Source organism: Brachionichthys hirsutus, chromosome 2 (genome assembly GCF_040956055.1).
Source record: "Brachionichthys hirsutus isolate HB-005 chromosome 2, CSIRO-AGI_Bhir_v1, whole genome shotgun sequence".
Lineage (NCBI taxonomy): Eukaryota > Metazoa > Chordata > Actinopteri > Lophiiformes > Brachionichthyidae > Brachionichthys > Brachionichthys hirsutus.
This window is the reverse complement of record NC_090898.1, coordinates 16955164-16981204: the sequence shown is the minus strand read 5'-3', so window position 1 is coordinate 16981204 and position 26041 is coordinate 16955164. Positions and strand designations below refer to the sequence as shown.

At 50.1% G+C, this 26041-nt stretch overlaps 3 protein-coding genes across 6 annotated transcripts in view; 1 reads left to right on the top strand and 2 right to left on the bottom strand.

Moving 5' to 3' along the window:
* Positions 1–67: 67 nt before the first annotated feature.
* On the bottom strand, positions 68–13688 carry jph2 (junctophilin 2). Of its 3 annotated transcripts, none has more exons than XM_068744522.1 (6): positions 12918–13688; positions 8152–8950; positions 5115–5233; positions 3597–4393; positions 2255–2355; positions 68–2032 (listed from the first exon to the last, which is right to left on the bottom strand). In XM_068744522.1, the coding sequence occupies exons 1-5, from the start codon at positions 13294–13296 to the stop codon at positions 2275–2277; spliced, it is 2175 nt and encodes a 724-aa protein (XP_068600623.1). In that variant the 5' UTR covers positions 13297–13688; the 3' UTR covers positions 68–2032; positions 2255–2274. The 3 variants fall into 3 exon arrangements, with proteins under 3 accessions (XP_068600623.1, XP_068600630.1, XP_068600615.1); XM_068744529.1 differs by having other exon boundaries at positions 68–2355; positions 3597–4063; positions 4133–4393; XM_068744514.1 differs by having other exon boundaries at positions 68–2355.
* Positions 13689–16255: 2567 nt separating this feature from the next.
* On the top strand, positions 16256–23908 carry gdap1l1 (ganglioside induced differentiation associated protein 1-like 1). The gene is given in 7 exon segments (XM_068745556.1): positions 16256–16406; positions 16409–16434; positions 18134–18326; positions 20637–20810; positions 21334–21428; positions 23124–23238; positions 23307–23908. Coding segments are annotated over 7 exon segments (1098 nt in total). The 3' UTR covers positions 23651–23908.
* A 137-nt stretch (positions 23909–24045) lies between these two features.
* Positions 24046–26041, bottom strand: part of fitm2 (fat storage inducing transmembrane protein 2) — a 3192-nt gene continuing 1196 nt past the window's right edge. Inside the window, exon 2 of one of the 2 annotated variants that reach the window (XM_068745567.1) lies at positions 24046–25768. In XM_068745567.1, coding sequence (XP_068601668.1) covers positions 25165–25768 — 604 coding nt within the window. In that variant the 3' untranslated portion in view covers positions 24046–25164. The remainder of the gene's footprint in view (positions 25769–26041) is intronic. The other variant, XM_068745574.1, reaches the window with a different exon arrangement.

The window sequence follows — 26041 nt, the reverse complement described above, 5'->3', positions numbered from 1 at the left end:
TTCTGTTCGTGTTGATTTGAATTTAGTTTATTTAAAAGGGGGCAACGCATGGGTTAATAAGAGCAGAGCCGGTTAAAATGTTTTATTGATTCGGCACGTTTGATCAGGATTACAGTAACATCTCCCAGAAATGCTTCCCAAGCGTCAAATCACCGCGGGCTTTTAAAATAGTCGATGTTGGCATGGAAACGATGAACAAGCAGCAAAATCCTTTCAGCTCATTGTGAAAACTCATATTCTGTTGGGTAAAGGAATGAGGAGAAATATTAAATGCACTTTTGGAGTGCTCTTCTTAACGTAAGACATCCAGCTGCCAATCGATCTATACTTTGATCGATCGGATTCCTTATGGAAGCAAATGAAATTCAGAAGCTGAAACGATGTGCGTTGTAAATTGGTACAATAAGGATGGATGCTGCAGGTGTGAGATGTCGTCATGCGAACGAACACTGAGCTCAGCTGAAAGGTGAGTTCGGGTTGAGTTATCGAATACTGGTTTTAGTTTTATTTGTATTGTTAAATGTCGATGATTTATGTACGAAGGACTTTCAACGGAAACAAGACCGCAAGGAATGCTCCTCTGAGACAGGATGTGTGACTGTACTTGTACTGTAATACATGCTACTGTGTGACTGTACTTGTACTGTAATACATGCTACTGTGTGACTGTACTTGTACTGTAATACATGCTACTGTTTACTGTACTTGTACTGTAATACACGCTACTGTGTGACTGTACTTGTACTGTAATACATGCTACTGTGTGACTGTACTTGTACTGTAATACATGCTACTGTGTGACTGTACTTGTACTGTAATACATGCTACTGTTTACTGTACTTGTACTGTAATACACGCTACTGTGTGACTGTACTTGTACTGTAATACATGCTGCTGTGTGACTGTACTTGTACTGTAACATTCTATCTAATAAATATATTCATCATCATCAGGTACATGAAGCCAGGAATGCTACGCTAGCTCACATCAAAGGCGTGGTCGGATAGAAGCGGCCTGACCGAAGCCTCCGGCGTTCTGCTTGGGAAACAGACGGAGCTCCTCCAGAAGCACCTGCGTGCGTTGCAGACAAACCCCACAGGTACATGCAGGACCTAAAAAACGGGCGTGGCACCCATCAGGTTTCCTTTGTGGACTCCCAAAGCAACGCCGCAGAATGTTGATGGAAGCTTCACAGCGCAGAAGGACGCCGCCGCCATGAACCCGTTGCAGCTTTTAACTCTTTCATGTCTCAGACGTCGGTCGACTTCGCATCTCACAAACAAAGTAGAAGCAACATCAGCGAATATTCAGTCTCCGTTCAGCCGGTGATTTCCTAACGCGTCCTGTCACGAAATGTGAGCATGAAGGTTGAGTAAAATGCTGGCAGGCCTGTGACACGCCTGCAACACGCCTGCAACACCCCTGTGACACGCCTGCAACACGCCTGCAACACGCCTGTGACACGCCTGCGACACGCCTGTGACACGCCTGTGACACGCCTGCAACGCGCCTGCAACACGCCTGCAACACGCCTGTGACACGCCTGCAACGCGCCTGCAACGCGCCTGCAACACGCCTGTGACACGCCTGCGACACCCCTGTGACACGCCTGTGACACGCCTGTGACACGCCTGTGACACGCCTGCGACACGCCTGCAACGCGCCTGCAACACGCCTGTGACACGCCTGCGACACGCCTGCAACACGCCTGTGACACGCCTGCGACACGCCTGTGACACGCCTGCAACAGGCCTGTGACACGCCTGCAACAGTGCTCAGACTCTCCGGTACAAGCTCAGAACTCATTCTTCCATCCAGCCCGACTCGTAACAAACCCGCAGCATCGTGACTCGATGTCCCGACTAGTTGTCCACATTCAATGTCCTTCAGTTTGTCAAACGTCTGGGAGGAGACGAGGTCCTCAGAGCCTCGGACGGGCACACCGACAACTCTGTCTGCACCAGGCGTGTCTTTGTCCTCCAGTCCCGACTGACGAGGAGGCGGGACGTCGCTGTCCAACACGGCTGGTGACCTGCAGAGGAACACCTGATCACCATGGCCGGACTCCTTTCGCTCACACACCATTTATCGATTTAATCGGGCAGGACCTTCTTCAATCTGAGGAAACCGAACTTAACTTAAAAGCTAAGATGGAACCAAGTCCAGGTCATTATTCTCATATGAAACAAAGCAGAGCTTTCCTGAAGCAGTTCAAGCGAAGGTTTTCTTCCCGTCTTCTTTCCAGGTGTGTTACCTGAGGAGCTGGACAGTGTCTCATGATAAAATGTGAACGAACAGAATGGCCAGGCCGACGTTGAGCAGGATGACCATGCATATCATGATGGTGTTTGGACCCTGGACAAGACAGGAAGTAGGAGAGGAGAGGTTATTGAGTTCAGGCAAACACATTCAACACGGTGGTGCAGTGGGTAGTGCTGCTGCCAGACAGCTGTGCGGAGCTGGTGTGTTCTCTCCGTGTCTGCGTGGGTTTTCCTCCAAGACAAATTGTCCTTACGTTTATGGATTTAACTTCCTTTGGGGTAAGCCCCTTTTCTGTTGTAGGCCTTTCGACTTGTTTGTCTGTGCTTCTTATTTGTGTCTAATTGGCTAGCCTAATCCTGTCATGGGCTAGCCTAATGCTGTCATGGGCTAGCCTAATCCTGTCATGGGCTAGCCTAATGCTGTGATGGGCTAGCCTAATTCTGTGATGGGCTCGCTTAATCCTGTCATGGGCTAGCCTAATCCTGTCATGGGCTAGCCTAATGCTGTCATGGGCTAGCCTAATCCTGTCATGGGCTAGCCTAATCCTGTCATGGGCTAGCCTAATACTGTGATGGGCTAGCCTAATTCTGTGATGGGCTCGCTTAATCCTGTCATGGGCTAGCCTAATTCTGTGACGGGCTAGCCCAATCCTGTCATGGGCTAGCCTAATTCTGTGGTGGGCTAGCCCAATTCTGTGATGGGCTGGCCTAATACTGTGATGGGCTAGCCTAATTCTGTGATTTGCTAGGCTAATTCTGTGATGGGCTAGCCTAATTCTGTGATGGGCTAGCCTAATTCTGTGATTTGCTAGGCTAATTCTGTGATGGGCTAGCCTAATACTGTAATGGGCTAGCCTAATTCTGTCATGGGCTAGCCTAATACTGTGATGGGCTAGCCTAATCCTGTCATGGGCTAGCCTAATGCTGTCATGGGCTAGCCTAATTCTGTGAAGGGCTAGCCTAATCCTGTCATGGGCTAGCCTAATGCTGTCATGGGCTAGCCCAATTCTGTGATGGGCTAGCCTAATTCTGTGATTTGCTAGCCTAATCCTGTCATGGGCTAGCCTAATTCTGTGATGGGCTAGCCTAATTCTGTGATTTGCTAGGCTAATTCTGTGATGGGCTAGCCTAATACTGTAATGGGCTAGCCTAATTCTGTGATTTGCTAGGCTAATTCTGTGATGGGCTAGCCTAATACTGTAATGGGCTAGCCTAATTCTGTGATAATTCTGTGATTTGCTAGCCTAATTCTGTGATGGGCTAGTGGGCAGCAAGGCATTTATAGCCCTGTGCTACGCTCTCAAAAAAACCACCCAATCGGTAGCTCGGCCTGACCTCCAGTTCCAAAGACTCTGGGGTCCCCTCACTGGCTCGGCTCGGCACCACGGCCTTCAGTCTGGCTTCTGCTTTTGGATCCGCCTTTGCCGCTGGTCTGGCTTCAAGCTGGGGTGCAGGAACCGGACCGGGTTGCCTCTTTGCTAATGGCTTTGCCTCAGCTTTGCTGCACGGCCTGCTCACCTCCCTGGATTCCACGTTGTTCTCAGAGACAGGAGGCGCTCGTTGAGCTTTGACCTTGCTCGGGGGTGGGCCTAGCTCGGGGGTGGGCCGCGGTTCTACTTCGTCTGCAGTGATGAGGCTATTCCTCACGGGGGCAGAAGCAGCAGGGGTGACCTCAGACTCAAACTTCTGCAGGGGCTTGATCTCCAGGTCGGAGCCCTGTTCCAGCTCGCTGCTCTGACGGCTGGGGGTGCGAGTGGGGCTGTGGCCGCTGGGGGCCCCTCCGCCCTCAGGCGCGGTGGAGGCTGGGGCAGAAACAGAGGTTGAGGGGGTAGCGGGGCGGCTATTTGGCTTGCCTCCCTTAATGCCGACACCTTTGGTGGTCTTGTCTCCGTTCCAGATCCCTGGGCCGAGGAGGTTGGGCTCTTCCCTGCTGAAGATGCCTGGGCCTGGGGACGGGGTGCGTCCTGGGGACGAGCCGGGCATGAGGCTGTCGAGTTCATTTATGAGGGGACTTTCAGGGGGCGTGGGCAGGGGCTCTTCTTCAGCCAGCAGCGGCTCATGTAAGACGATGTCCGTGTTGTCGCTGACCTCCACGACCTCCGCCAGGACTCTCTTCTTCAGGTACTCGGGTCCTGCCAGAGAACTTAACAGGGTCAGCCAAACAGGGAGACATGAGACAGCTGCATTCAGTTAGTCACCGTCACGTCTGTCCTGGTCCCTCTTAACGCGTCCCTGACGCCTGTCCGCTGGTACCGGTGCCCTCTGTCTGTGGTCTGAGCCGGGCCGCCTCAGAAAGCTGGACGACTTTCTTTTAGGGTTAGGGTTCCATGTTCCGACTCTTTCGCGGCTGCTTTCGTGTTAATGTGTCGCCAAACTTGTAGAGAAACTGATCCCGACGAGCCTTTTTTAGACGCTCCGATACAGCGCGGCTTGTGGGTCGTCGCCAAGGTTCTGGTTGCTCAAGCTGCAGGGACGCGTGGGGACATTTTATAAACCGACCAGCGGAGCAACTTATCACCTTATATTCAAACGTAAGTTGTGAAGTTTGCTCTGACAAATGTATAGATAAATATAAGATCACGCCATAGTTTATAGAATACGACGAAAGGAGGGTCATCGGGTCGGGTCCCTTACAGAGGTCAGGTCTGGACCAAACCGTTGTGGAACCCTTCTGTTGTAGGGCGTCATGTTTCACATGGGCTTTTAAAAATGGTAGATGATGGCGCATGTCCATCCGATCCGTGTACCACTAGGTGACTCGAGGTTCTGGTTCTGGTTCTGAAGTAGGAGCTGAAAATCTTTAGTTCTCGCAGTGTGGATTCAAACAGAAAGATCTCAGGTGTGTGGTCGTACCTGGCTGGTAGAAGGAAGGCGACAGCTCTTTGGCCGCTAGTCTGGCGATGCTGGACTCGCCGTTGGAGGCCTGAGCGGCCTGCTCGGCGCCCCCCGCCTTCACCTTTGAATGGGCTGTCCTGCAGGTGCCACAACAACCACTAATACTTCAGTCTTCTTCAGAGCTCGGCATTCTGGGAAAATGCTCAGGATCAATAACACCAGCTGCTACAAGCACCGGATTATTTTAGCGTAGCATCATGACTGGAAGTGAAGGGAAACAGCTAGCACGACTTTACTTGATGTTTGTTGATTATGAACAAAACACAGGAAGTAGTTAAGATTAAAGCATGAGTTCCAAGGACGTCCCGTCATACATCAAAGGAGTAGACTTCAACTACCGGAGCGAACGTCTCCACCGAAGGTCAGGGAGCGTCCCATCAACAGAGCTGTGCTAGCACGGCTAGCACGGCTAGCACAGCTAGCACGGCAGCGTCCAGCGGAGGTATAGATTAGTCACTGCTCACTGTGTGTGTGTGTGTGTGTGTAAGTGTGTGTGCGCGTGTGTGTGTGAGTCTGTGTGTGTGTGTGTGTGTGTGTGTGTGTGTCTGTGTGTGTGTGTGTGTGTGTCTGTGTGTGTCTGTGTGTGTGTGAGTCTGTGTGTGTGCGCGTGTGTGTGTGTGTGTGTCTGTGTGTGTGTGTGTGTGTGAGTCTGTGTGTGTGTGTGTGTGTGTGTGCGCGTGTGTGTGTGAGTCTGTGTGTGTGTGTGTGTGTGTGTGTGTGAGTCTGTGTGTGTGTGTGTGTGTGAGTCTGTGTGTGTGTGTGTGTGTGTGTGTCTGTGTGTGTGTGTGTGTGAGTCTGTGTGTGTGTGTGTGTGTGTGTCTGTGTGTGTGTGTGTGTCTGTGTGTGTCTGTGTGTGTGTGAGTCTGTGTGTGTGCGCGTGTGTGTGTGTGTGTGTGTGTGTCTGTGTGTGTGTGTGTGTGTGAGTCTGTGTGTGTGTGTGTGTCTGTGTGTGTGTGCGCGTGTGTGTGTGAGTCTGTGTGTGTGTGTGTGTGTGTGTGTGTGTGTGTGTCTGTGTGTGTGTGTGTGTGTGTGTGAGTCTGTGTGTGTGTGTGTGTGTGAGTCTGTGTGTGTGTGTGTGTGTGTGTGTGTGTGTCTGTGTGTGTGTGTCTGTGTGTGTGTGTGTGTGATTTGGGTTCTATTACAAGACGATAAACTTTTCGACCTCAGTAATTAAATCTTAAATCTCGGTGGAATTCTTCGGAGCTCATTTCACATTCGCTGTGACATCACAACGAGACGGCGTCATCGATCTGTCATGACTCAGCACTTTTCTCTGGCTTTGATGGGTAAAGGCGGACCCGCTGTGACGTCGGACCGGAACCGCGTTGGTCCCGGTTGATCCAGCGACACCAAATCGCTGGACTCAGCAGTCTTGTAATCCAAGCTGCACTAAGGCTCGCCGTGGGACACGCCCAGCGTCGCTCGCCCCGCCCACACCCCATATTTATATCCGAGGAACCATTTGACCCTAACCCTACCCAGATCTCCGTTACCGGCCGGCCATGGGCGACAAACGGTGAAAGCCGCCGGTCGTTGAGCAGAACCGGGACGAGCGTTGACTGGCTACGAGGGACAGAGTCCTCAGAGGACTGTGGGCGTGTCCCTGGGACGATCAGCTGTTGCATTCCCCTGTGACTGTGTACAACCAGAGCCGGTCCATATTTAGTCCGGCCTCCTCTGGCCCGGTTGTGTGCGTCATTTACACCGAGTCCTCCTCCAGCCGGCACGACAACGTCCACGGCGTTGTCCCGGAGACGGCCTCCGGCCGGCACGACGACGTCCACGGCGTTGTCCCGGAGACGGCCTCCAGCCGGCACGACAACGTCCACGGCGTTGTCCCGGAGACGGCCTCCAGCCGGCACGACAACGTCCACGGCGTTGTCCCGGAGACGGCCTGCAAAAGGGTCTCAGTGGGAAGAAACAATAATCCAGCAAATTAAGATTAGGATTAAAACTCCTGCTTCGTAATCCCGCCTCAGTGTCGTCCATAAACGTGTGTCCAGGACAATAATCTCAATCTGGTGGACACGCCAGGTCCAGGTTCACACCGGACCGGACCTGGAGTCGTTTCATCGCCAGCGCTGCTGCTGTGTGCCGTTATTGATGAAGATGAAGAAGCGACTCACACGTCCGACAGACTTGAGATGAAGGACATGTGGGACAATATGTGGGACAATAAAGTCGGGGACCAGCTGGTACCAAAAGAACTTTCTGTTTCATTAAACACCTGAAGAAAACCTCTGAGCTCAGCGGGGGCCTAACCCCCGAGCCGGGACCGGGTCTGCAGTCCGTCAGCGGGGGCCTAACCCCCGAGCCGGGACCGGGTCTGCAGTCCGTCAGCGGGGGCCTAAACCCCGAGCCGGGACCGGGTCTGCAGTCCGTCAGCGGGGGCCTAACCCCCGAGCCGGGACCGGGTCTGCAGTCCGTCAGCGGGGGCCTAACCCCCGAGCCCGGACCGGGTCTGCAGTCCGTCAGCGGGGGCCTAACCCCCGAGCCCGGACCGGGTCTGCAGTCCGTCAGCGGGGGCCTAACCCCCGAGCCCGGACCGGGTCTGCAGACCGGTTTGAGGACAGATCCAGGCAGCAGCCTGTTTGGACCAGCTTTGTCCTCTCAGCGAGTCAAAGCTACAACTTCCTCGTCTTCCTGTCAGTCAAATCGATAATCAATCAATGTCAATAATCAGGAATCAATGATGAGCCTCATTCTGGTGACGAGCTCATGCTAACGTTAGCCATGCTAGCTGTTGCCCCTCTGCTTCCAGTCGTCATGCTAAGCTAAACAAACGCTCTCATTGCTGTGTAGCTTCATGCTTAGCCTTAGAACAGTGTCCCCGGGACGGAGGGAGACCAACCGTCCGTCCTCCCGTCTCCATGGGGGACGTTGGTCCAGACGGATCAGACGCTATGTGTTAGCAGGTCACTTAGCCGCGGCGGGTTCACGGTCTTTGTTCCCATCTGTCAGACAGGATGAAGAATCGTGGCGCTGGTGTTCTTACCTGGACGTAGCAATCTCCGCCTTCTGCTTGGCGATGGCGGCGGCCCTCTGGGAGCCCTCCACGGCCCGCTCCACCTTGTGTTTGATCTTGGTTCCCTTCAGCTGGATCGCTCTCTTCTTCGTGGCTTTCACCAGCAGGTTGTTGGTGTACTTGCCCTCCTCCTTCCCTCCCTCGGCGAAGGAGGTGCGTCCGTATCCGTGCCTCTGGTTGTTCAGCCACTCCCCCTCGTACTTCAGGCCGCTGGATCGTTCGCTCATCCCGTATCCCGAGCGCTGGTCGTTCTTCCACTCGCCCATGTAGGCCTCTGTGGTGGTGGCGTCGATGTCGGCCTCCACCGGGGGGAAGTCTTCAGCTCCCGCCAGGCTGTCGTCGCCGGCGCTGATGGTGGAGTTGGTGTCGCTGGCGTTGGAGCTGAGCGCCGACTCCGCCCTCAGGAAGCTGAGCTTGCTCTTCTGGCTGGACAGGGAGGCGTTGGAATCCGACCTCCTCAGCTTCCCCAGCAGGGAGCTCCGGCGGAACAGGCCCTTCTTCTTGGGTTTCACGGCGTCAGGGTCCACCTGCAGGGTTAGGGCGAAGCCTCCACGGGACGGGCCCAGCTGGGTGGGGGTGGCGACGGGCGTCTCCTCCCCTGAGGCGTTGATAGCGGTGATGACGGGGATGCCGTTGCTGTGCTCGCTGCGAAGGGAGGTGAGGGAGGTGCGAAGGGGAGAGCGGACGACTGCCGCCATGCCGTAGGGGACGCTCTGACGGACGCCGTAGCCGTGCCGCATCCCACCGGTGAACTGGCCCTGGAAGGTACCTGCAAACATTGAAGACCGCATTACCGGGGGGGGGGGCTGCTTCCCAGCCTCCGGGCCCAGAACCTGCGGGCCCAGAAGCTCCGGGCCCAGAACCTGCGGGCCCAGAAGCTCCGGGCCCAGAAGCTCCGGGCCCAGAACCTGCGGGCCCAGAAGCTCCGGGCCCAGAACCTGCGGGCCCAGAACCTGCGGGGGGGCAGCACTCGTCACACAGCAGCACGCTACTGCTAGCAGCTATTAGCAAGCTGCTGCAATGAGAGAGTCGTCTCGAGCTACGAGCTTTAGCCGTAAATAGCTAACCCCCCCGCCCCCCATCCAGTCATCTCCAGTTCTGGGCCCATGCTAAAGTTGTGTGGATTATCGTGGCAGCTCGGCCGGGGGCCGGGGGCATGTGGGCTATTCTTACAACCGGACACCTGGCGCCGTCACGCCCCGCTGTAAAGGGCTCAGAGCTGAGTCAGCTGCTCGGGGGGGGCACTGCTTTCCCACAGCAGATCAGCCAAATCAATTCAATCTATCGATCGTGTTGCGTGATCGCAGCGACTGGAGCGCCTGGGAACGCTGCACGTTCACCTGAGCAGGTACACAACGTTGGGCCCTTTAATCTGGACTCTGGTACAGGACTGGATGCTTGAACAAAATGCACCAGAGTCCCGGGAGTTCGTAACGTTTTAAAGACGCCGTTACTGAATAAACGCTTGTTTTTAGCGGTTTCATAACGCTTTAAAGATGCCGTTACTGAATAAACGCTTGTTTTTAGCGGTTTCATAACGCTTTAAAGATGCCGTTACTGAATAAACGCTGGTTTTAGCGGTTTCGTAACGCTTTAAAGACACCGTTACTGAATAAACGCTTGTTTTTAGCGGTTTCATAACGCTTTAAAGATGCCGTTACTGAATAAACGCTGGTTTTAGCGGTTTCATAACGCTTTAAAGACACCGTTACTGAATAAACGCTGGTTTTAGCGGTTTCGTAACGCTTTAAAGACACCGTTACTGAATAAACGCTTGTTTTTAGCGGTTTCATAACGCTTTAAAGATGCCGTTACTGAATAAACGCTTGTTTTTAGCGGTTTCATAACGCTTTAAAGATGCCGTTACTGAATAAACGCTGGTTTTAGCGGTTTCGTAACGCTTTAAAGACACCGTTACTGAATAAACGCTTGTTTTTAGCGGTTTCATAACGCTTTAAAGATGCCGTTACTGAATAAACGCTGGTTTTAGCGGTTTCATAACGCTTTAAAGACACCGTTACTGAATAAACGCTGGTTTTAGCGGTTTCGTAACGCTTTAAAGACACCGTTACTGAATAAACGCTTGTTTTTAGCGGTTTCATAACGCTTTAAAGATGCCGTTACTGAATAAACGCTGGTTTTTAGCGGTTTCATAACGCTTTAAAGATGCCGTTACTGAATAAACGCTGGTTTTAGCGGTTTCGTAACGCTTTAAAGACACCGTTACTGAATAAACGCTTGTTTTTAGCGGTTTCATAACGCTTTAAAGATGCCGTTACTGAATAAACGCTGGTTTTAGCGGTTTCATAACGCTTTAAAGACACCGTTACTGAATAAACGCTGGTTTTAGCGGTTTCGTAACGCTTTAAAGACGCCGTTACTGAATAAACGCTGGTTTTTAGCGGTTTCATAACGCTTTAAAGATGCCGTTACTGAATAAACGCTGGTTTTAGCGGTTTCATAACGCTTTAAAGACACCGTTACTGAATAAACGCTTGTTTTTAGCGGTTTCATAACGCTTTAAAGACGCCGTTACTGAATAAACGCTGGTTTTAGCGGTTTCGTAACGCTTTAAAGACACCGTTACTGAATAAACGCTGGTTTTTAGCGGTTTCATAACGCTTTAAAGATGCCGTTACTGAATAAACGCTGGTTTTAGCGGTTTCGTAACGCTTTAAAGACACCGTTACTGAATAAACGCTTGTTTTTAGCGGTTTCATAACGCTTTAAAGACGCCGTTACTGAATAAACGCTGGTTTTTAGCGGTTTCATAATGCTTTAAAGATGCCGTTACTGAATAAACGCTTGTTTTTAGCGGTTTCGTAACGCTTTAAAGATGCCGTTACTGAATAAACGCTTGTTTTTAGCAGTTTCGTAACGCTTTAAAGACGCCGTTACTGAATAAACGCTGGTTTTTAGCGGTTTCATAACGCTTTAAAGATGCCGTTACTGAATAAACGCTGGTTTTAGCGGTTTCGTAACGCTTTAAAGACACCGTTACTGAATAAACGCTTGTTTTTAGCGGTTTCATAACGCTTTAAAGATGCCGTTACTGAATAAACGCTGGTTTTAGCGGTTTCGTAACGCTTTAAAGACACCGTTACTGAATAAACGCTTGTTTTTAGCGGTTTCGTAACGCTTTAAAGACGCCGTTACTGAATAAACGCTGGTTTTAGCGGTTTCATAACGCTTTAAAGACACCGTTACTGAATAAACGCTTGTTTTTAGCGGTTTCATAACGCTTTAAAGATGCCGTTACTGAATAAACGCTGGTTTTAGCGGTTTCATAACGCTTTAAAGACACCGTTACTGAATAAACGCTGGTTTTTAGCGGTTTCGTAACGTTTTAAAGACACCGTTACTGAATAAACGCTTGTTTTTAGCGGTTTCGTAACGCTTTAAAGACGCCGTTACTGAATAAACGCTGGTTTTAGCGGTTTCATAACGCTTTAAAGACACCGTTACTGAATAAACGCTTGTTTTTAGCGGTTTCATAATGCTTTAAAGATGCCGTTACTGAATAAACGCTTGTTTTTAGCGGTTTCGTAACGTTTTAAAGACACCGTTACTGAATAAACGCTTGTTTTTAGCGGTTTCATAACGCTTTAAAGATGCCGTTACTGAATAAACGCTGGTTTTTAGCGGTTTCATAACGCTTTAAAGATGCCGTTACTGAATAAACGCTGGTTTTAGCGGTTTCGTAACGCTTTAAAGACACCGTTACTGAATAAACGCTTGTTTTTAGCGGTTTCGTAACGCTTTAAAGACGCCGTTACTGAATAAACGCTGGTTTTAGCGGTTTCGTAACGCTTTAAAGACACCGTTACTGAATAAACGCTTGTTTTTAGCGGTTTCATAATGCTTTAAAGATGCCGTTACTGAATAAACGCTTGTTTTTAGCGGTTTCGTAACGTTTTAAAGACACCGTTACTGAATAAACGCTTGTTTTTAGCGGTTTCATAACGCTTTAAAGATGCCGTTACTGAATAAACGCTGGTTTTTAGCGGTTTCATAACGCTTTAAAGATGCCGTTACTGAATAAACGCTGGTTTTAGCGGTTTCGTAACGCTTTAAAGACACCGTTACTGAATAAACGCTGGTTTTTAGCGGTTTCATAACGCTTTAAAGATGCCGTTACTGAATAAATGCTGGTTTTAGCGGTTTCATAACGCTTTAAAGACGCCGTTACTGAATAAACGCTGGTTTTAGCGGTTTCGTAACGCTTTAAAGACACCGTTACTGAATAAACGCTTGTTTTTAGCGGTTTCGTAACGCTTTAAAGACGCCGTTACTGAATAAACGCTGGTTTTAGCGGTTTCATAACGCTTTAAAGACACCGTTACTGAATAAACGCTTGTTTTTAGCGGTTTCATAACGCTTTAAAGACGCCGTTACTGAATAAACGCTGGTTTTTAGCGGTTTCGTAACGTTTTAAAGACACCGTTACTGAATAAACGCTTGTTTTTAGCTGTTTCGTAACGCTTTAAAGATGCCGTTACTGAATAAATGCTGGTTTTAGCGGTTTCATAACGCTTTAAAGACGCCGTTACTGAATAAACGCTGGTTTTAGCGGTTTCGTAACGCTTTAAAGATGCCGTTACTGAATAAACGCTTGTTTTTAGCGGTTTCGTAACGCTTTAAAGACACCGTTACTGAATAAAAGCTTGTTTTTAGCGGTTTCGTAACGCTTTAAAGACACCGTTACTGAATAAAAGCTCATCTTTCGTGGATCTCACCTCCATCAGCGTACGTCTCCGTCCCGTAGCCGTCCTGGAGCCCGTTGTTCCACGTTCCTTCGTACTTGGCTCCGCTCCCAGCACTAATCCGGACTCCGTATCTGCCTTTGAATCCATGAGTCCATTCTCCTTTGTAAGTCCAGTGTCCTTTGATTTCCAGTCCCAGACCGTGACGCTTTCCCTGTGACCAGTAGCCCTCGTACGTGTTTCCACTGGGCCAGGTGTAAACCCCCACCACCTCGAAGCCGTAGTTCCAGGAGCCGGAGAACTCGCCCTGGCCTTTGGGTCCGGTGCAAATGCCGTGACCGTGGGCTTTGCCCCCCTCCCAGCCGCCGCAATAAGCCCCGCCGTCGTCAAACTCAAAGCGCCCTCCACTCATGCTTTTACGCAGGCCAACAATGCGTGGATCAGAACGTAAAGGTGTCTGAATCTGTTACCTGTGAAAGACAGTCAGTCTGGCTTCACCCTCAGCGGACATCAAACCTGACGGGACACGTCCTTGTTGCCCAACTTGGGGGTAAATCTTCCTTTCTGGGATCCATTAAACTCCGAGAGGCAACTTGCTTTCCTAAATATTCACCCCAGAATGAATCGTGTGTTCAAACTCCGGATTAACGAGCCACAGGTCTGACATGGTGGCCCCCCTTCCCCGCTCCCTGCCGCCCAGCTATCTCCTCCGGTCGCTGCTGCAGGAGATATTTGAGCTGACCCAACAAGGCGACCAATCGAGACACACACACCCTTCCAAAAATACAGCCCAATCCTTGCTGCGCTGCCTGAGGAGCCATCTTCACCTCGGAGCTGCGGCGGATCCACGACCAGCCAGGAGTCTGTTCCACGTGGGTTCCTCCAGACACGACCAGCCAGGAGTCTGTTCCACGTGGGTTCCTCCAGACACGACCAGCCAGGAGTCTGTTCCACGTGGGTTCCTCCAGACACGACCAGCCAGGAGTCTGTTCCACGTGGGTTCCTCCAGACACGACCAGCCAGGAGTCTGTTCCACGTGGGTTCCTCCAGACACGACCAGCCAGGAGTCTGTTCCACGTGGGTTCCTCCAGACACGACCAGCCAGGAGTCTGTTCCACGTGGGTTCCTCCACATCCACGACCAGCCAGGAGTCTGTTCCACGTGGGTTCCTCCAGACACGACCAGCCAGGAGTCTGTTCCACGTGGGTTCCTCCACATCCACGACCAGCCAGGAGTCTGTTCCACGTGGGTTCCTCCAGACACGACCAGCCAGGAGTCTGTTCCACGTGGGTTCCTCCAGACACGACCAGCCAGGAGTCTGTTCCACGTGGGTTCCTCCAGACACGACCAGCCAGGAGTCTGTTCCACGTGGGTTCCTCCAGACACGACCAGCCAGGAGTCTGTTCCACGTGGGTTCCTCCACATCCACGACCAGCCAGGAGTCTGTTCCACGTGGGTTCCTCCAGACACGACCAGCCAGGAGTCTGTTCCACGTGGGTTCCTCCAGACACGACCAGCCAGGAGTCTGTTCCACGTGGGTTCCTCCAGACACGACCAGCCAGGAGTCTGTTCCACGTGGGTTCCTCCACATCCACGACCAGCCAGGAGTCTGTTCCACGTGGGTTCCTCCAGACACGACCAGCCAGGAGTCTGTTCCACGTGGGTTCCTCCACATCCACGACCAGCCAGGAGTCTGTTCCACGTGGGTTCCTCCAGACACGACCAGCCAGGAGTCTGTTCCACGTGGGTTCCTCCACATCCACGACCCTGAACACGATAATAATCCAGTATAACATCTGTTTAACTTTATATCTCGGCCCATGTGTGCAGCTCTCATGTTTATAGTTCTGTGATGTGATGACTAATTATATTTGGGATATTGATCTACTTTAACTCCACAGGTTGAAATAAAAATAGATTTTGTTAATTTTCATAAAAACCTGTTGGATGGGTTTTATGTTTTACTTCAGCTACTAAATATTGATATTTAATGCGGACATTTCACTGAGGATGTGATTGTATTGAACATTACAGCCAACTTAGTTTTAATAATGTCGCTCTTTGTCTCCCTCTGGTGGACCTTTAGAGAGCAGGCAGTGGGATACACTGTAATGGGATTATTTATACATTTGAATGGATTTGTGTTGTGTAAAAATAAAAAGACATATTGATGCTTTAAATTATCGAAACTTAATTTGATTTCGTACAAATTTGGTTACACTGAGAGACAGAGAAAAAGAGTGATAAGGTTCACTTCCGGATCAGAACAAGATGCTGCTGAACGTCATGAAGCTCCCAGAGAGGTGAAACACGCTTCATCCTGATTGGCTGTCCATTACGCCTGTTTATTGGATGATAAAACCATTAAAAGGAAAACGGCGCCGGATATTTGCACAAACAATGAGAACCTTTCTGCGCTGGTTTATTGTGACAGACCGGAAGCTGTGTGTTGGGGGGGGGGGGCAGAGGACAGAGTGGAGAAAGGGGCAATAATAAATGCCCCCCCCCCCCGTCCTCTTTCCCTCAAAACCCTCGGTCACACAATTGATCTGGATTGATTGATCGATTGATTGATTGATTGATTGATTGATTGATTGATTGATTGATTCGCTATGAGGTGTGGCTAAAGCAGCAAAGCAATAATTTGATCCGGTATATTTCCTATAGATCTGGACCCGGGAGTCGTCCTTACCGGGGCCCCCTCCGCGGCGCGCCACCGCGCATGTTCGTGCGTAGCTCGCCACGTGATGTGACGCGGTGACGCGCTGCAGGTGTCATCGGAATGTGGGGCAGGTAAATACTGGCCATCGAGCAGGCCGGGCGGGGTCCTCTCAACTCTCCTTCAATTTGGAAGAGAACAAAATCTCAGCGGTGAAGCGGTCCGAACCGAACCGGACCGGACCGAACCGGACCGAGCCGGACCGGACCGGACCGAACCGAACCGAGCCGAACCGAACCGAACCTGACGCTGCTGCCGCGTGAACCGATGACGCGGAGCTCGAGCTGCTGATATTCATTCTCTCTCTCTCTCTCCCTCCTCGCTCTATTCCCCTCCTCTCTCTCTCCCTCCTCTCCCCTCTCTCTCCCCTCTCTCTCCCCTCTTCTCCCCCCCTCCTCTCTCTCCCTCCTCTCCCCCCCTCTCTCCCTCTCATCTCTCTCTCCTGCATCTCTCTCTCTCCCGCATCTCTCTCTCTCCCTCCTCTCTCCCCCTCCTCGCTCTATTCCCCTCCTCTCTTTCCCCCTCTCCCCCCCCTCTCTCCCTCTCATCTCTCTCTCCTGCATCTCTCTCTCTCCTGCATCTCTCTCTCTCCCTCCTTCCCCCCCTCTCCCTCCCCTCCTCATCTCCTCTCTACACCACAAAACGCTCTGTCATGGCGTCTTCCAACCATGTTACCCCCACCAACTGTAGCTGGTGGCCCATCTCCACCGTGGACGAAGACGGTAAGATGACGGATGGGGAGGAGTGCGAGGAACCGCCGGCCGAGCCCAAAGCCCGCGGCAGGGATGGGCTGGTTCTGTACCACTGACGCAGTCTTTCACCTCCCAGAAGGTAAAAACAAGAGAGCGCTTGAAAATGGAGGCTCCGGCGCGGAGCTGTTTGTCCTGATTGGGTTTTCCGTGCACGTTTATTCGGGACACACCGTGACCTCCGGATTTTGATCCCGCAGCCGGGCGGATCTCCCGTTTGGGATGCTTTAGGAAGTCACCGCAGCAGGGCCCCGGTATTCCTTGACATGCAGCTGGATTTGTGGTCAATATTCTGCTGTCTTTAATTATAGCTGGTAACCATGGTTACCTGTGTGCTCTGACATGGCATACTGAATAATTGATTGGAATGATGTGCAAAACAAACCAAACGCCGCCTCCCTTCTGCAGGTGAACCCCTCCATCTGTTGTCACTATAAAGTCACCTGTAAGCAGGTATGATAGTTCAATATATATATTATCAAGGCTTTTAAAACGAAGCAAAGACTCTTCGCTGGACGAAGCAACAGAAGCGCGGCGTGACACGTCACACGGCGGCGTGTCGTGTCACACGGCGGCGTGACGTGTCACACGGCGGCGTGACGCGTCACACGGCGGCGTGACGCGTCACACGGCGGCGTGACGCGTCACGCGGCGGCGCCCGCACCAGAAGCGCGGCGTGTCGTGTCACACGGCGGCGTGACGTGTCACACGGCGGCGTGACGTGTCACACGGCGGCGTGACGTGTCACACGGCGGCGCCTGCACCAGAAGCGCGGCGTGTCGTGTCACACGGCGGCGTGTCGTGTCACACGGCGGCGTGACGTGTCACACGGCGGCGTGACGTGTCACACGGCGGCGTGACGTGTCACACGGCGGCGTGACGTGTCACACGGCGGCGTGACGTGTCACACGGCGGCGTGACGTGTCACACGGCGGCGTGACGTGTCACACGGCGGCGTGACGTGTCACACGGCGGCGTGACGTGTCACACGGCGGCGTGACGTGTCACACGGCGGCGTGACGTGTCACGCGGCGGCGCCTGCACCAGGCTACGTTTACAGCGCTTTACAGGCAAATAGCAAGAATCGTTTGGCTTCGTCCTTCGTCCTTCGTCCTTCGTCCTTCGTCCTTCGTCCTTCGTCCTGAGCTGCCGTCGTTTTTCCGTTACTGCTCTCCTGCTAGCTGGTGGTAGGTGCTAGGTGTCGCGACCCCCGTTGCCCCCCCTTGCTAGCTTGTTCATACAGACGTTGATTCAGCGCCGTCATTGCCTCCGCCTCAATCACTGGCGCAGTGTCACACAGCAAAGCAGTCACGGGTTCGATGAATGAATGAATCGATCTTCTGTGTCTGGTTCATTCCAGAGAAGCTTCATCACTCTGTGAACTTCAGAACTCCTGACTGTCGACCGCCAGGCTGAACTTGATGTTCAGGCTGGAACCACAAGCTGCTGCTCATCTCTCAGAGGTCAAAGGGCGACCGGCGCACATTTCTGCACAGCAGTCCTCCTTATATTTATTCCTTAAATGGTGGATGACTGTCGTTATGTAAGCTGAGGCGAGCTTTAAAAAGCATTTTGATGAAGACAAATGTTCCTCACAGCCACCAGGAAAGAAATATTCAGTCAAGGCCTTGTTGTGGAAACTGAAACCACCTCATCCTGAGGAAAGAAGGAAGCTATTCAAGAACTCTTTATTGCTTACCGGACACACAACTAAAGCAAACATGTGTACTAGTACCCAGATGGAGTTTTCATAGCCTGGTCTTGTTGTGTTTGAACTGCAGGTTCGTCTAGTCATTAATGAGAAGGGTCTGGTCTGCGAGGAGCGGGACGTCGGTTTGCCACTGCAGGAGCACAAGGAGCCCTGGTTCATGAGGCTGAACCTGGGCGAGGAGGTGCCTGTCCTCCTCCACGGCGACACCATCATCAGCGACTACGACCAGATTATAGACTACCTGGAGAGTCACTTTGTGGGAGGTACGGCGCAGCGGACCTCTTCTCCTTTAAACGTTGACTCAACAAGCAGACATTGAAAGTGTGTTGCGCCAGATGAAGAACAAATTATCGCCACCAAATGTTTTTATTCTATCAAAGACGACTTGTATAACTCAGCGATTCATGTTGTCACACAAAAATCCAACCTGGCAATGTGGGAAATCGTTTTATCTGACTTTCTGATGGGTCCTGAATGCAGCAGTGATCGTTAGCGTCGGTAGCGCACAGCTGGACGGAAGATTTGAACCTCAGGTCACCTGGCTCACCTGGCTAACAGTAGTTCATGTACTTCAAACCTTCTGCTGGACAGTCTTTCCGGGTTTGTCTTTTGCCTGGTGGACAGAATACATCTGGTTGCATGCTGCTAGCTAGTGAAGCCGAGGTAGCAAAGACATTTGGAAGCTGACTGAGGCCGCCTGTCGTCCTGAACGGCGTGTGTGCGTGTGTGTGTGTGTGTGCGTGTGTGTGCGTGTGTGTGTGTGCGGAGTCTCTTTGCACTGATGTCACCGAGATAAAGTCCTCGGGTTCAACCGGATGAGAGGGGAGCAGACGCTTGTAGCCGTCACCGAGGAGCTGCAGCGTTAGCTCGAAGGGTTGGATCGTCATGAAGCCGACGTTGGGGTGTGTTCTGTTGTCTCTGTTGAGACATGCCGCAACATCATGTCAGGAACCGGCAAACGCCTGAGGGCTCTGATAAGAGCTCCCAGGTCTTAGATTGGTTTGGGCCTCTTGTTTGGAGCAGCGGCGCTTGAAAGCTCAGAGGTTCTGATTCACGGGCAACGAAAAGCAAGAAGAGCCTTTCAAATCGTCCTTTTGTGAGCGTGTCGTATGCAGGGATCTGAATCTCAGCCTCGACAGGTGAACGGCTCAGTCGGAGGGTTTTTGTTGGTGCTGGACGAGCTTTTAGCTCGAGCACAGATAAATCTGTTCTGAGCCTCCTAAATGTTAAATATCTGGAGTGCTCAGAGATTAAGTTGAAATATTCCCAGGTCCAGACGCCGCGCCTTAAGAGTAAGACCGCGCCTTACCTGCCTGCCTGCGCGATTGGCTGTTGTTACACCTGTCCTCCCTCTCCTAGCAGTCTAACTGCAGGAAAAACTGTTTATGGGTCCAATCAAAAAGAACTCTTAATTCTCAGAAATGCTTTGAACATCAAGTTGTTCTTGTCGTGGATTTAGTTGCTTATGTAATTTCACCACAGTGCTGCAGTAGACTATCTACGCCCCGGCGGTCTTCAGGCTGGTTCTGGTCCTGATTACTCAGCATTCTGGAGCTCTGCCAAGCGGCGCCACCCTCCTGAAACCTCTCGGGACTATCGAGACCTTCTCTGTCTTTGACCGACCGCGACCTTGCACGGACATAAGCCCCGTTTACCCATCCCATCCTTAAAACCAGTCATTCGGTCGAACGCCATCCCTCCCAGAGGTGGAGCATGTGGTCCGAAACATGAGTGAAACGTAGAAGCTGGTTCCTTCAGTAACATCTGCAGGCAGAACTGCCGCCGGTGGGATCTGGCTGATGTGCAGCCGACAAAGATTCAGACTCAGTTCAGTTCAGAGCTTTATTGTCCCTCAAAGGGGAAATTTGACTCAGGACGTTCACCAGAATGAAAGCCACAGGTTAGATCTGGTGATGAAATTGGATCTGACATTTTTATTTGGACCCAACACTTTTGCTAAGAAGTTCAACTGAATAGTTTTTCGTAGCCAGGATTTTATCTCTTGAAATTCAACTTGATTTATTGATTCTATAAGTACAATTGGGTGTCATCTGCATAGCTACGAACATTTGTGGACTTTCTTAGTCTAAATTAAAGGACAATTATATTAAGATCAATAAAATTGGTCCAAACATAGAACCTTGCGGATCTCCAAAGCTAAGTTCAGCGTGTTGATATGTACAAGTATAAATATAACTAACTTTTTTAATCCTCTGTTCATGCCTTTATTTTTATTTTAGCTATTCCTTTGGAGACAACATGCAGGACCATCTTTGTTTTCTTCATAAGAAGTGCAGCACTAACCACTCATGTTATTGTTCATATTGTGTGGGCTTTTATCTTGATTTAATTTGATTTCATAGCGTTAAACTGTGTTTTGTGTTTTCTTCAAATCAGAGAAGCTTTCTGCAGTCTACAGGAATTTGTCTATTTGAGAGTATCAGGCTTTCTGAAACAAGCAAGGGATGTTACCTGGTCAGGTGTTCTGGGAATTACATGGAATGAAACATGCAGTTCTGACCCACATTTAAATGTTCTCTGTTTGGTTCTTAACGCTCTTGTCCGGCCCGTAGTTACGGTGTCGCAGCTGATTCCCGATGCGGACTCGCCTCTCCACGAGTGCGTGCAGCAGTACCGCCGGCTGCTGGATGGTCTACCCATGGACGCTTACACGCACGGCTGTATCCTCCATCCGGAACTCACCACCGACTCCATGATCCCAAAGTACGCCACCGCAGAAATACGGAGTAAGTGAAGCCATCATGGTCGTCACAAGAACACAGCAGATACAGTCTGGACTACAAATGCTAGCTACTAAAGCTAATCAGGCGTCGTGTTTTTTAGCCTGTTAGCATGTGAGGGATTTTACCCTAGAATCCATAAAGAACTAGAAAATCACAGAGCACAGACCTCCCCCAAGCAGCTCATTCCCCTCCTAACTGGATCTCCACCGTCCACATGGCGATCTGGATCAGCACCAGAAGGTTCTAGATGGTTCTGGTATCTTTATACACCAACACGAATAGTCAAAGTGAATTAGAGTTGATGTGTATTTTTAACTGATTCTTGAATCCATAAATGGGTTTGATGTTAAAATGTCAAATATTTTACTGACTTCATTCTGGATCAGATCTAGATGAAATTCAGTGGTGAGATAGAGACCCCCACACTACATGACTGTGTTAAATTCCCTAAATATCGGTCAATAATCATTGCAGATATTGAAGAACAAATTTTGAATGTTTTTTTGTGTGTTTTGTGTGTTTTCAGGACACTTGGCCAACGCTGCGACGGAGCTGATGAAGTTGGACCATGAGGAGCCTCAGCTGACAGAACCGTACCTGTCCAAGCAGAAGAAGCTCATGGTGAGTCTCAATAAAAAGTATTGATCTATTTGTCTTGTTGTGTAAAAGAGAAAACATAAAACATTAAAATACAGCAAAGTCTCGGCTTTAAAAAAAACCTAACTAAGGTCTCATTAGGGAACAGATATTATTTTATACAACCACTTCATATTTAATGCGGTGAACTTCACTGATCAGATTCATGTGCAGATCTATAATGTGTACAGCTCCTTTTGATTATTTTCCTCCTTATCAGATCAGAATAACTTTATTGTCATGAGAGTTCAGACTCATGACAATCGTACAAAGCAAGCTACACTGCTATGCTGTAGGGCAGGGGTCCCCAAACCGTTTCCTGTGAGGGCCACATAACGTCTCCCTTCTCTGATGGGGGGGGGGGGGGTCAGTTTGTACAGGAAAAGTGTGACGATGGCAGGGGGGCCTAAACATTTATTGTTTTCCAGACAGCCACCAAATAAGCCTTTATTCACAGAAGAAAAAGTCAGGAAATAAATAGTAACACTATTAATAAAATAAATAATAACTAAATAACCCTTTATTCACAGAACAAAAAGTCAGGAAATAAATAGTAACTCTATTAATAAAATAAATAATAACTAAATAAGCCTTTATTCACAGAAGAAAAAGTCAGGAAATAAATAGTAACTCTATTAATAAAATAAATAATAACTAAATAAGCCTTTATTCACAGAAGAAAAAGTCAGGAAATAAATAGTAACACTATTAATAAAATAAATAATAACTAAATAAACCTTTATTCACAGAAGAAAAAGTCAGGAAATAAATAGTAACACTATTAATAAAATAAATAATAACTAAATAACCCTTTATTCACAGAAGAAAAAGTCAGGAAATAAATAGTAACACTATTAATAAAATAAATAATAACTAAATAAGCCTTTATTCACAGAAGAAAAAGTCAGGAAATAAATAGTAACTCTATTAATAAAATAAATAATAACTAAATAAGCCTTTATTCACAGAAGAAAAAGTCAGGAAATAAATAGTAACTCTATTAATAAAATAAATAATAACCGGCTACTCATGTTGTATGGAAAGGAAAATAATAATAAATGAATAAATCAAAATTTCTTATAATAATTTTTGTCTGGTATTGAATCAGGGAAAGTTCGTTCCAAACGTAAAATCTGTCGGCGGCCGGCGGGATGTAAACAGCTGAACGATGAACGAAACGAACTCATGCGGGGAGTAAAATGGTTTAGTTACTACGTTCATTTCATTTGGCTGTAATGTTCTGACAGACGGGATTTTATTTTCTCAATCATTTTCCGGGAGCTAATCGGCTTGTAGGTTTGTAGATCTGCAGCTCCTCCTCTTATTAGCCGTTTACCTTTAATAGATCCCGTCCCGTCCTCGTCAAAATGGCTTCTTAATAATTCTGTCCCGGACTCATGAACATTTTATAACGGTAACTTGCACTGTCCTGTTTGCACTGCGTCATTATACTAGTTTTACTGCTGCTAATACACGTCTGTGTATCCACTCCTGCTGCTGCTGTTTTTGTGATGTCTGTACTTCCCTGAGAAACGTTCCTATTCTGTGAACCCTCAGTGACGGTAAACTTCTGGTTCTGATTCTGCATTTAGAAATTAAAAATGATTGAACAAACGCACGTTAACCGGTTTAAGTACTGGACGACCTGAACATCCGCTGATTGTTCTAAACGCTTATCAGGCAAAGATCTTGGACCACGACGACGTGAACTACCTGAAGAAAGTTCTCGGGGAGTTAGCCGTGGTTCTCGATCAAGTGGAGGCCGAACTGGAAAAAAGGAAACTCGAGCATCGAGGTTCGTGCCGCCGGTGGTCGTCTCCTGTCGAAGGGGCGTCGTTCGTGACGTCTTCCGTTTCTCTGCAGGTCAGAAGTTCGAGTTGTGGCTTTGTGGACCTGAATTCACGCTAGCTGACGTCTGCCTCGGCGCCTTGTTGCATCGGCTCAAGTTCTTGGGACTTTCTAAGAAGTACTGGGAGGACGGCAGCCGGCCCAACCTGCAGACCTTTTTTGTGCGTGTGCAGAAACGCTACGCTTTCCGCAAGGTGTTGGGCGACATCCACACGACCCTCCTGTCGGCGGTCCTGCCCAACGCCTTCCGGATGGTAAAGAAGAAACCGCCGTCGTTCTTCGGGGCTTCTTTTCTCATGGGCTCGCTGGGGGGGATGGGTTACTTTGCCTACTGGTTTTTAAAAAAGAAATACGTGTAGCGAACGCCCTCGGCTGTTAATGTCTGTGTGTCTGTGTCCGTCTCAACTTCTCTGTGAGGAGAACGAATCGCTGGAGAACGACCATTCAAGCATTCCTCGATTAGCGCCGGCGACGGGGCCTTCGTCGTAGTGTGAAGCCGTGTGCTCTCGGGTCGGCGGGTCGCGTTTCACTTTTGTTGGGGCCTTGCACACGCCCATACACACCCATACAAAACGTAAAACACAGTAACGCCAACGGGTCGAACGACCCTCGCATGCCGCTGGGATAGTCAGTCGATCTCCCCCCGTCCAAATGTAACCCATAAAACCACCGGAGAAGTACGACGAATACTCTGAGCGCTGTAAAGTAATGGAGGCAACCTTAAAAGGAACAGTCCGCCGTTTTTACAATCGTCTCACGTGTTCATTTCTGCGCTGAGATTTGATGTTTTGATCGATGCAGTAAAATAACGCTGCCGCCAGGAGCTTTAGCTTAGCGGAATTTTTGATCACTACTGAAGATAAGCTCCACAGATTCCTACGCCCGTAACCTTTGACCTGCACTGATCGTCCCTCAGCAAGAGAGCGGGAGAAGCAATGGCTGGGTTTCACCGCGGCCCGCTTGTGGATGCAACGTTTTTACGGTTCCGTTTAAACGTCACATTGATTCCGATTTTTTGACGAGCTCGTCGCTTCGGGGACTCTGTCGGAGCTTCCTGGAGAATGCTAACGTCTCGCTCCGCGGCCCGACCTGCTCTCATGCTCGTGCCTGTGATCCTTTCCGTCATGGTGGGACTTCCTGCCTGAAGACGGGACCGTAGGAACTGAATGGCGTCGTAGTCCAGGCGAGTGTCCTGCAGAGACGATCAGCATCACGCTGCAGCTTCGGCAGGTTGGTGATCGATCTCCTCGCCGCGTCGCACCTGATCAGGTTGATTCCCATTCAGAAACTAGAGCATCGAGTTTCACCTTGTGATAATGGAGAGCTTGAATCCTCGATGGAGATGACTCGCTCCGATATTTAGTCTGTTGCTTGGCTCTCTATCGCTACCTGAGGCGTTTGGAAGTCTCTGAGGGAATCGGCACTGACTTTACGTTCCACTCGTATTCCTTTCATTTCCATACTTTTTATTTTTTAGATTTCAATATGCATTTATTTATGGTGCTTTTATTACAATGTTTGGTCATAAGCCTTAATTTATTGTTGCCATAAATGATAAATACTGAAAATGAAAATTATGTTTTTTATTTCACCAAAACCCACTGGAGTATTTTCACTACATCTTAAACATTTATTACGATCAAAAAAATACTTTAGTTTGTTCCCAACATTCAAAGTGACCGGATGAGGCAGACGTTACGATTTTGTCGGCCTCCGGCCACGTCTGTGGAAGCTGCTGGTTCCGCTAAAGGTTGAAAATAAATATGTTCCATCTTAAAATAACTTCCTAAAGCGGAACCTTTGTGGCGGTTCGGACCGGGAGGCGGGTCGCATCGAGCGTGGCGTGGCGTTTGTAGCCGTGAGGCCGTGAGGCCTAGTCTTCCTGCGCTTTCAGGCGGAGCTGAGGAGGGAGTCCAGGTGACAAAGGCTTCAGGTACCAAACCCGGTACGTCAGGTACCACCCCAGCAGGCCACACGCGGTCCCCAGCAGTTTATGAGACGGGTCGTGGAAGTAAACAGAGGTGCAGGTAAACATCCACACCCAAACCAGCAGCATCAGGTGCAGGGCGACGTACAGCAGCTGGAGGAGCGTCCTGCGCCGCGCAGGCAGAGACGCCATCTCCAGGGAGGCCATAGGCTCCGTCTCCTCCGCGATGAAGAGGCTGGCGTAGGCCAGGATGAAGGAGTGCCCCGAGATGTCGTAGCCGTGCCAGTGGAAGCCGGCCCGCTTGCAGCCATTCATGGACGTGAACTCCTGGTTGATGGCCCCCAAGGCGCGAGATTCAAAACACGAGCCGGTCACGCCCTCGATGTAGAGGAAAGTGGAGGTACAGATGTACCAGATCGCCGTGGCAACCACGAGAGACAGCAGCCGCTGGATGAGGAAGGACATGCTCCTGCCGGAGGAGGAGTTGGAGAGGAGGAGAAATGGAGTCAGCAGGAGCAAAGTCCAACCCCAGGCCGCTTTGACAAAATACCTGCAAGAGGAACGCGTTAGCACGGCTAGCTTTACGGCGTTGCATGAACCGCGTTAGCACGGCTAGCTTTACGGCGTTGCATGAACCGCGTTAGCACGGCTAGCTTTACGGCGTTGCATGAACCGCGTTAGCACGGCTAGCTTTACGGTGTTGCGAGGAACGCGTTAGCACGGCTAGCCTTACGGCGTTGCATGAACCGCGTTAGCACGGCTAGCTTTACGGCGTTGCATGAACCGCGTTAGCACGGCTAGCTTTACGGCGTTGCATGAACCG

Bases quoted from the DNA above. Each gene is read 5' to 3' on its own strand.
- jph2 (XM_068744514.1), bottom strand. From the start codon at position 13,296: ATGAGTGGAGGGCGCTTTGAGTTTGACGACGGCGGGGCTTATTGCGGC. The intron at 8,951-12,917 runs GTGAGATCCACG...CAATGTTTGCAG, and splicing joins GGAGACGTACGCTGATGGAG to GTACCTTCCAGGGCCAGTTC. The intron at 4,394-5,114 runs GTACGACCACAC...GTTCTCTGGCAG, and splicing joins GCCTTCCTTCTACCAGCCAG to GACCCGAGTACCTGAAGAAG.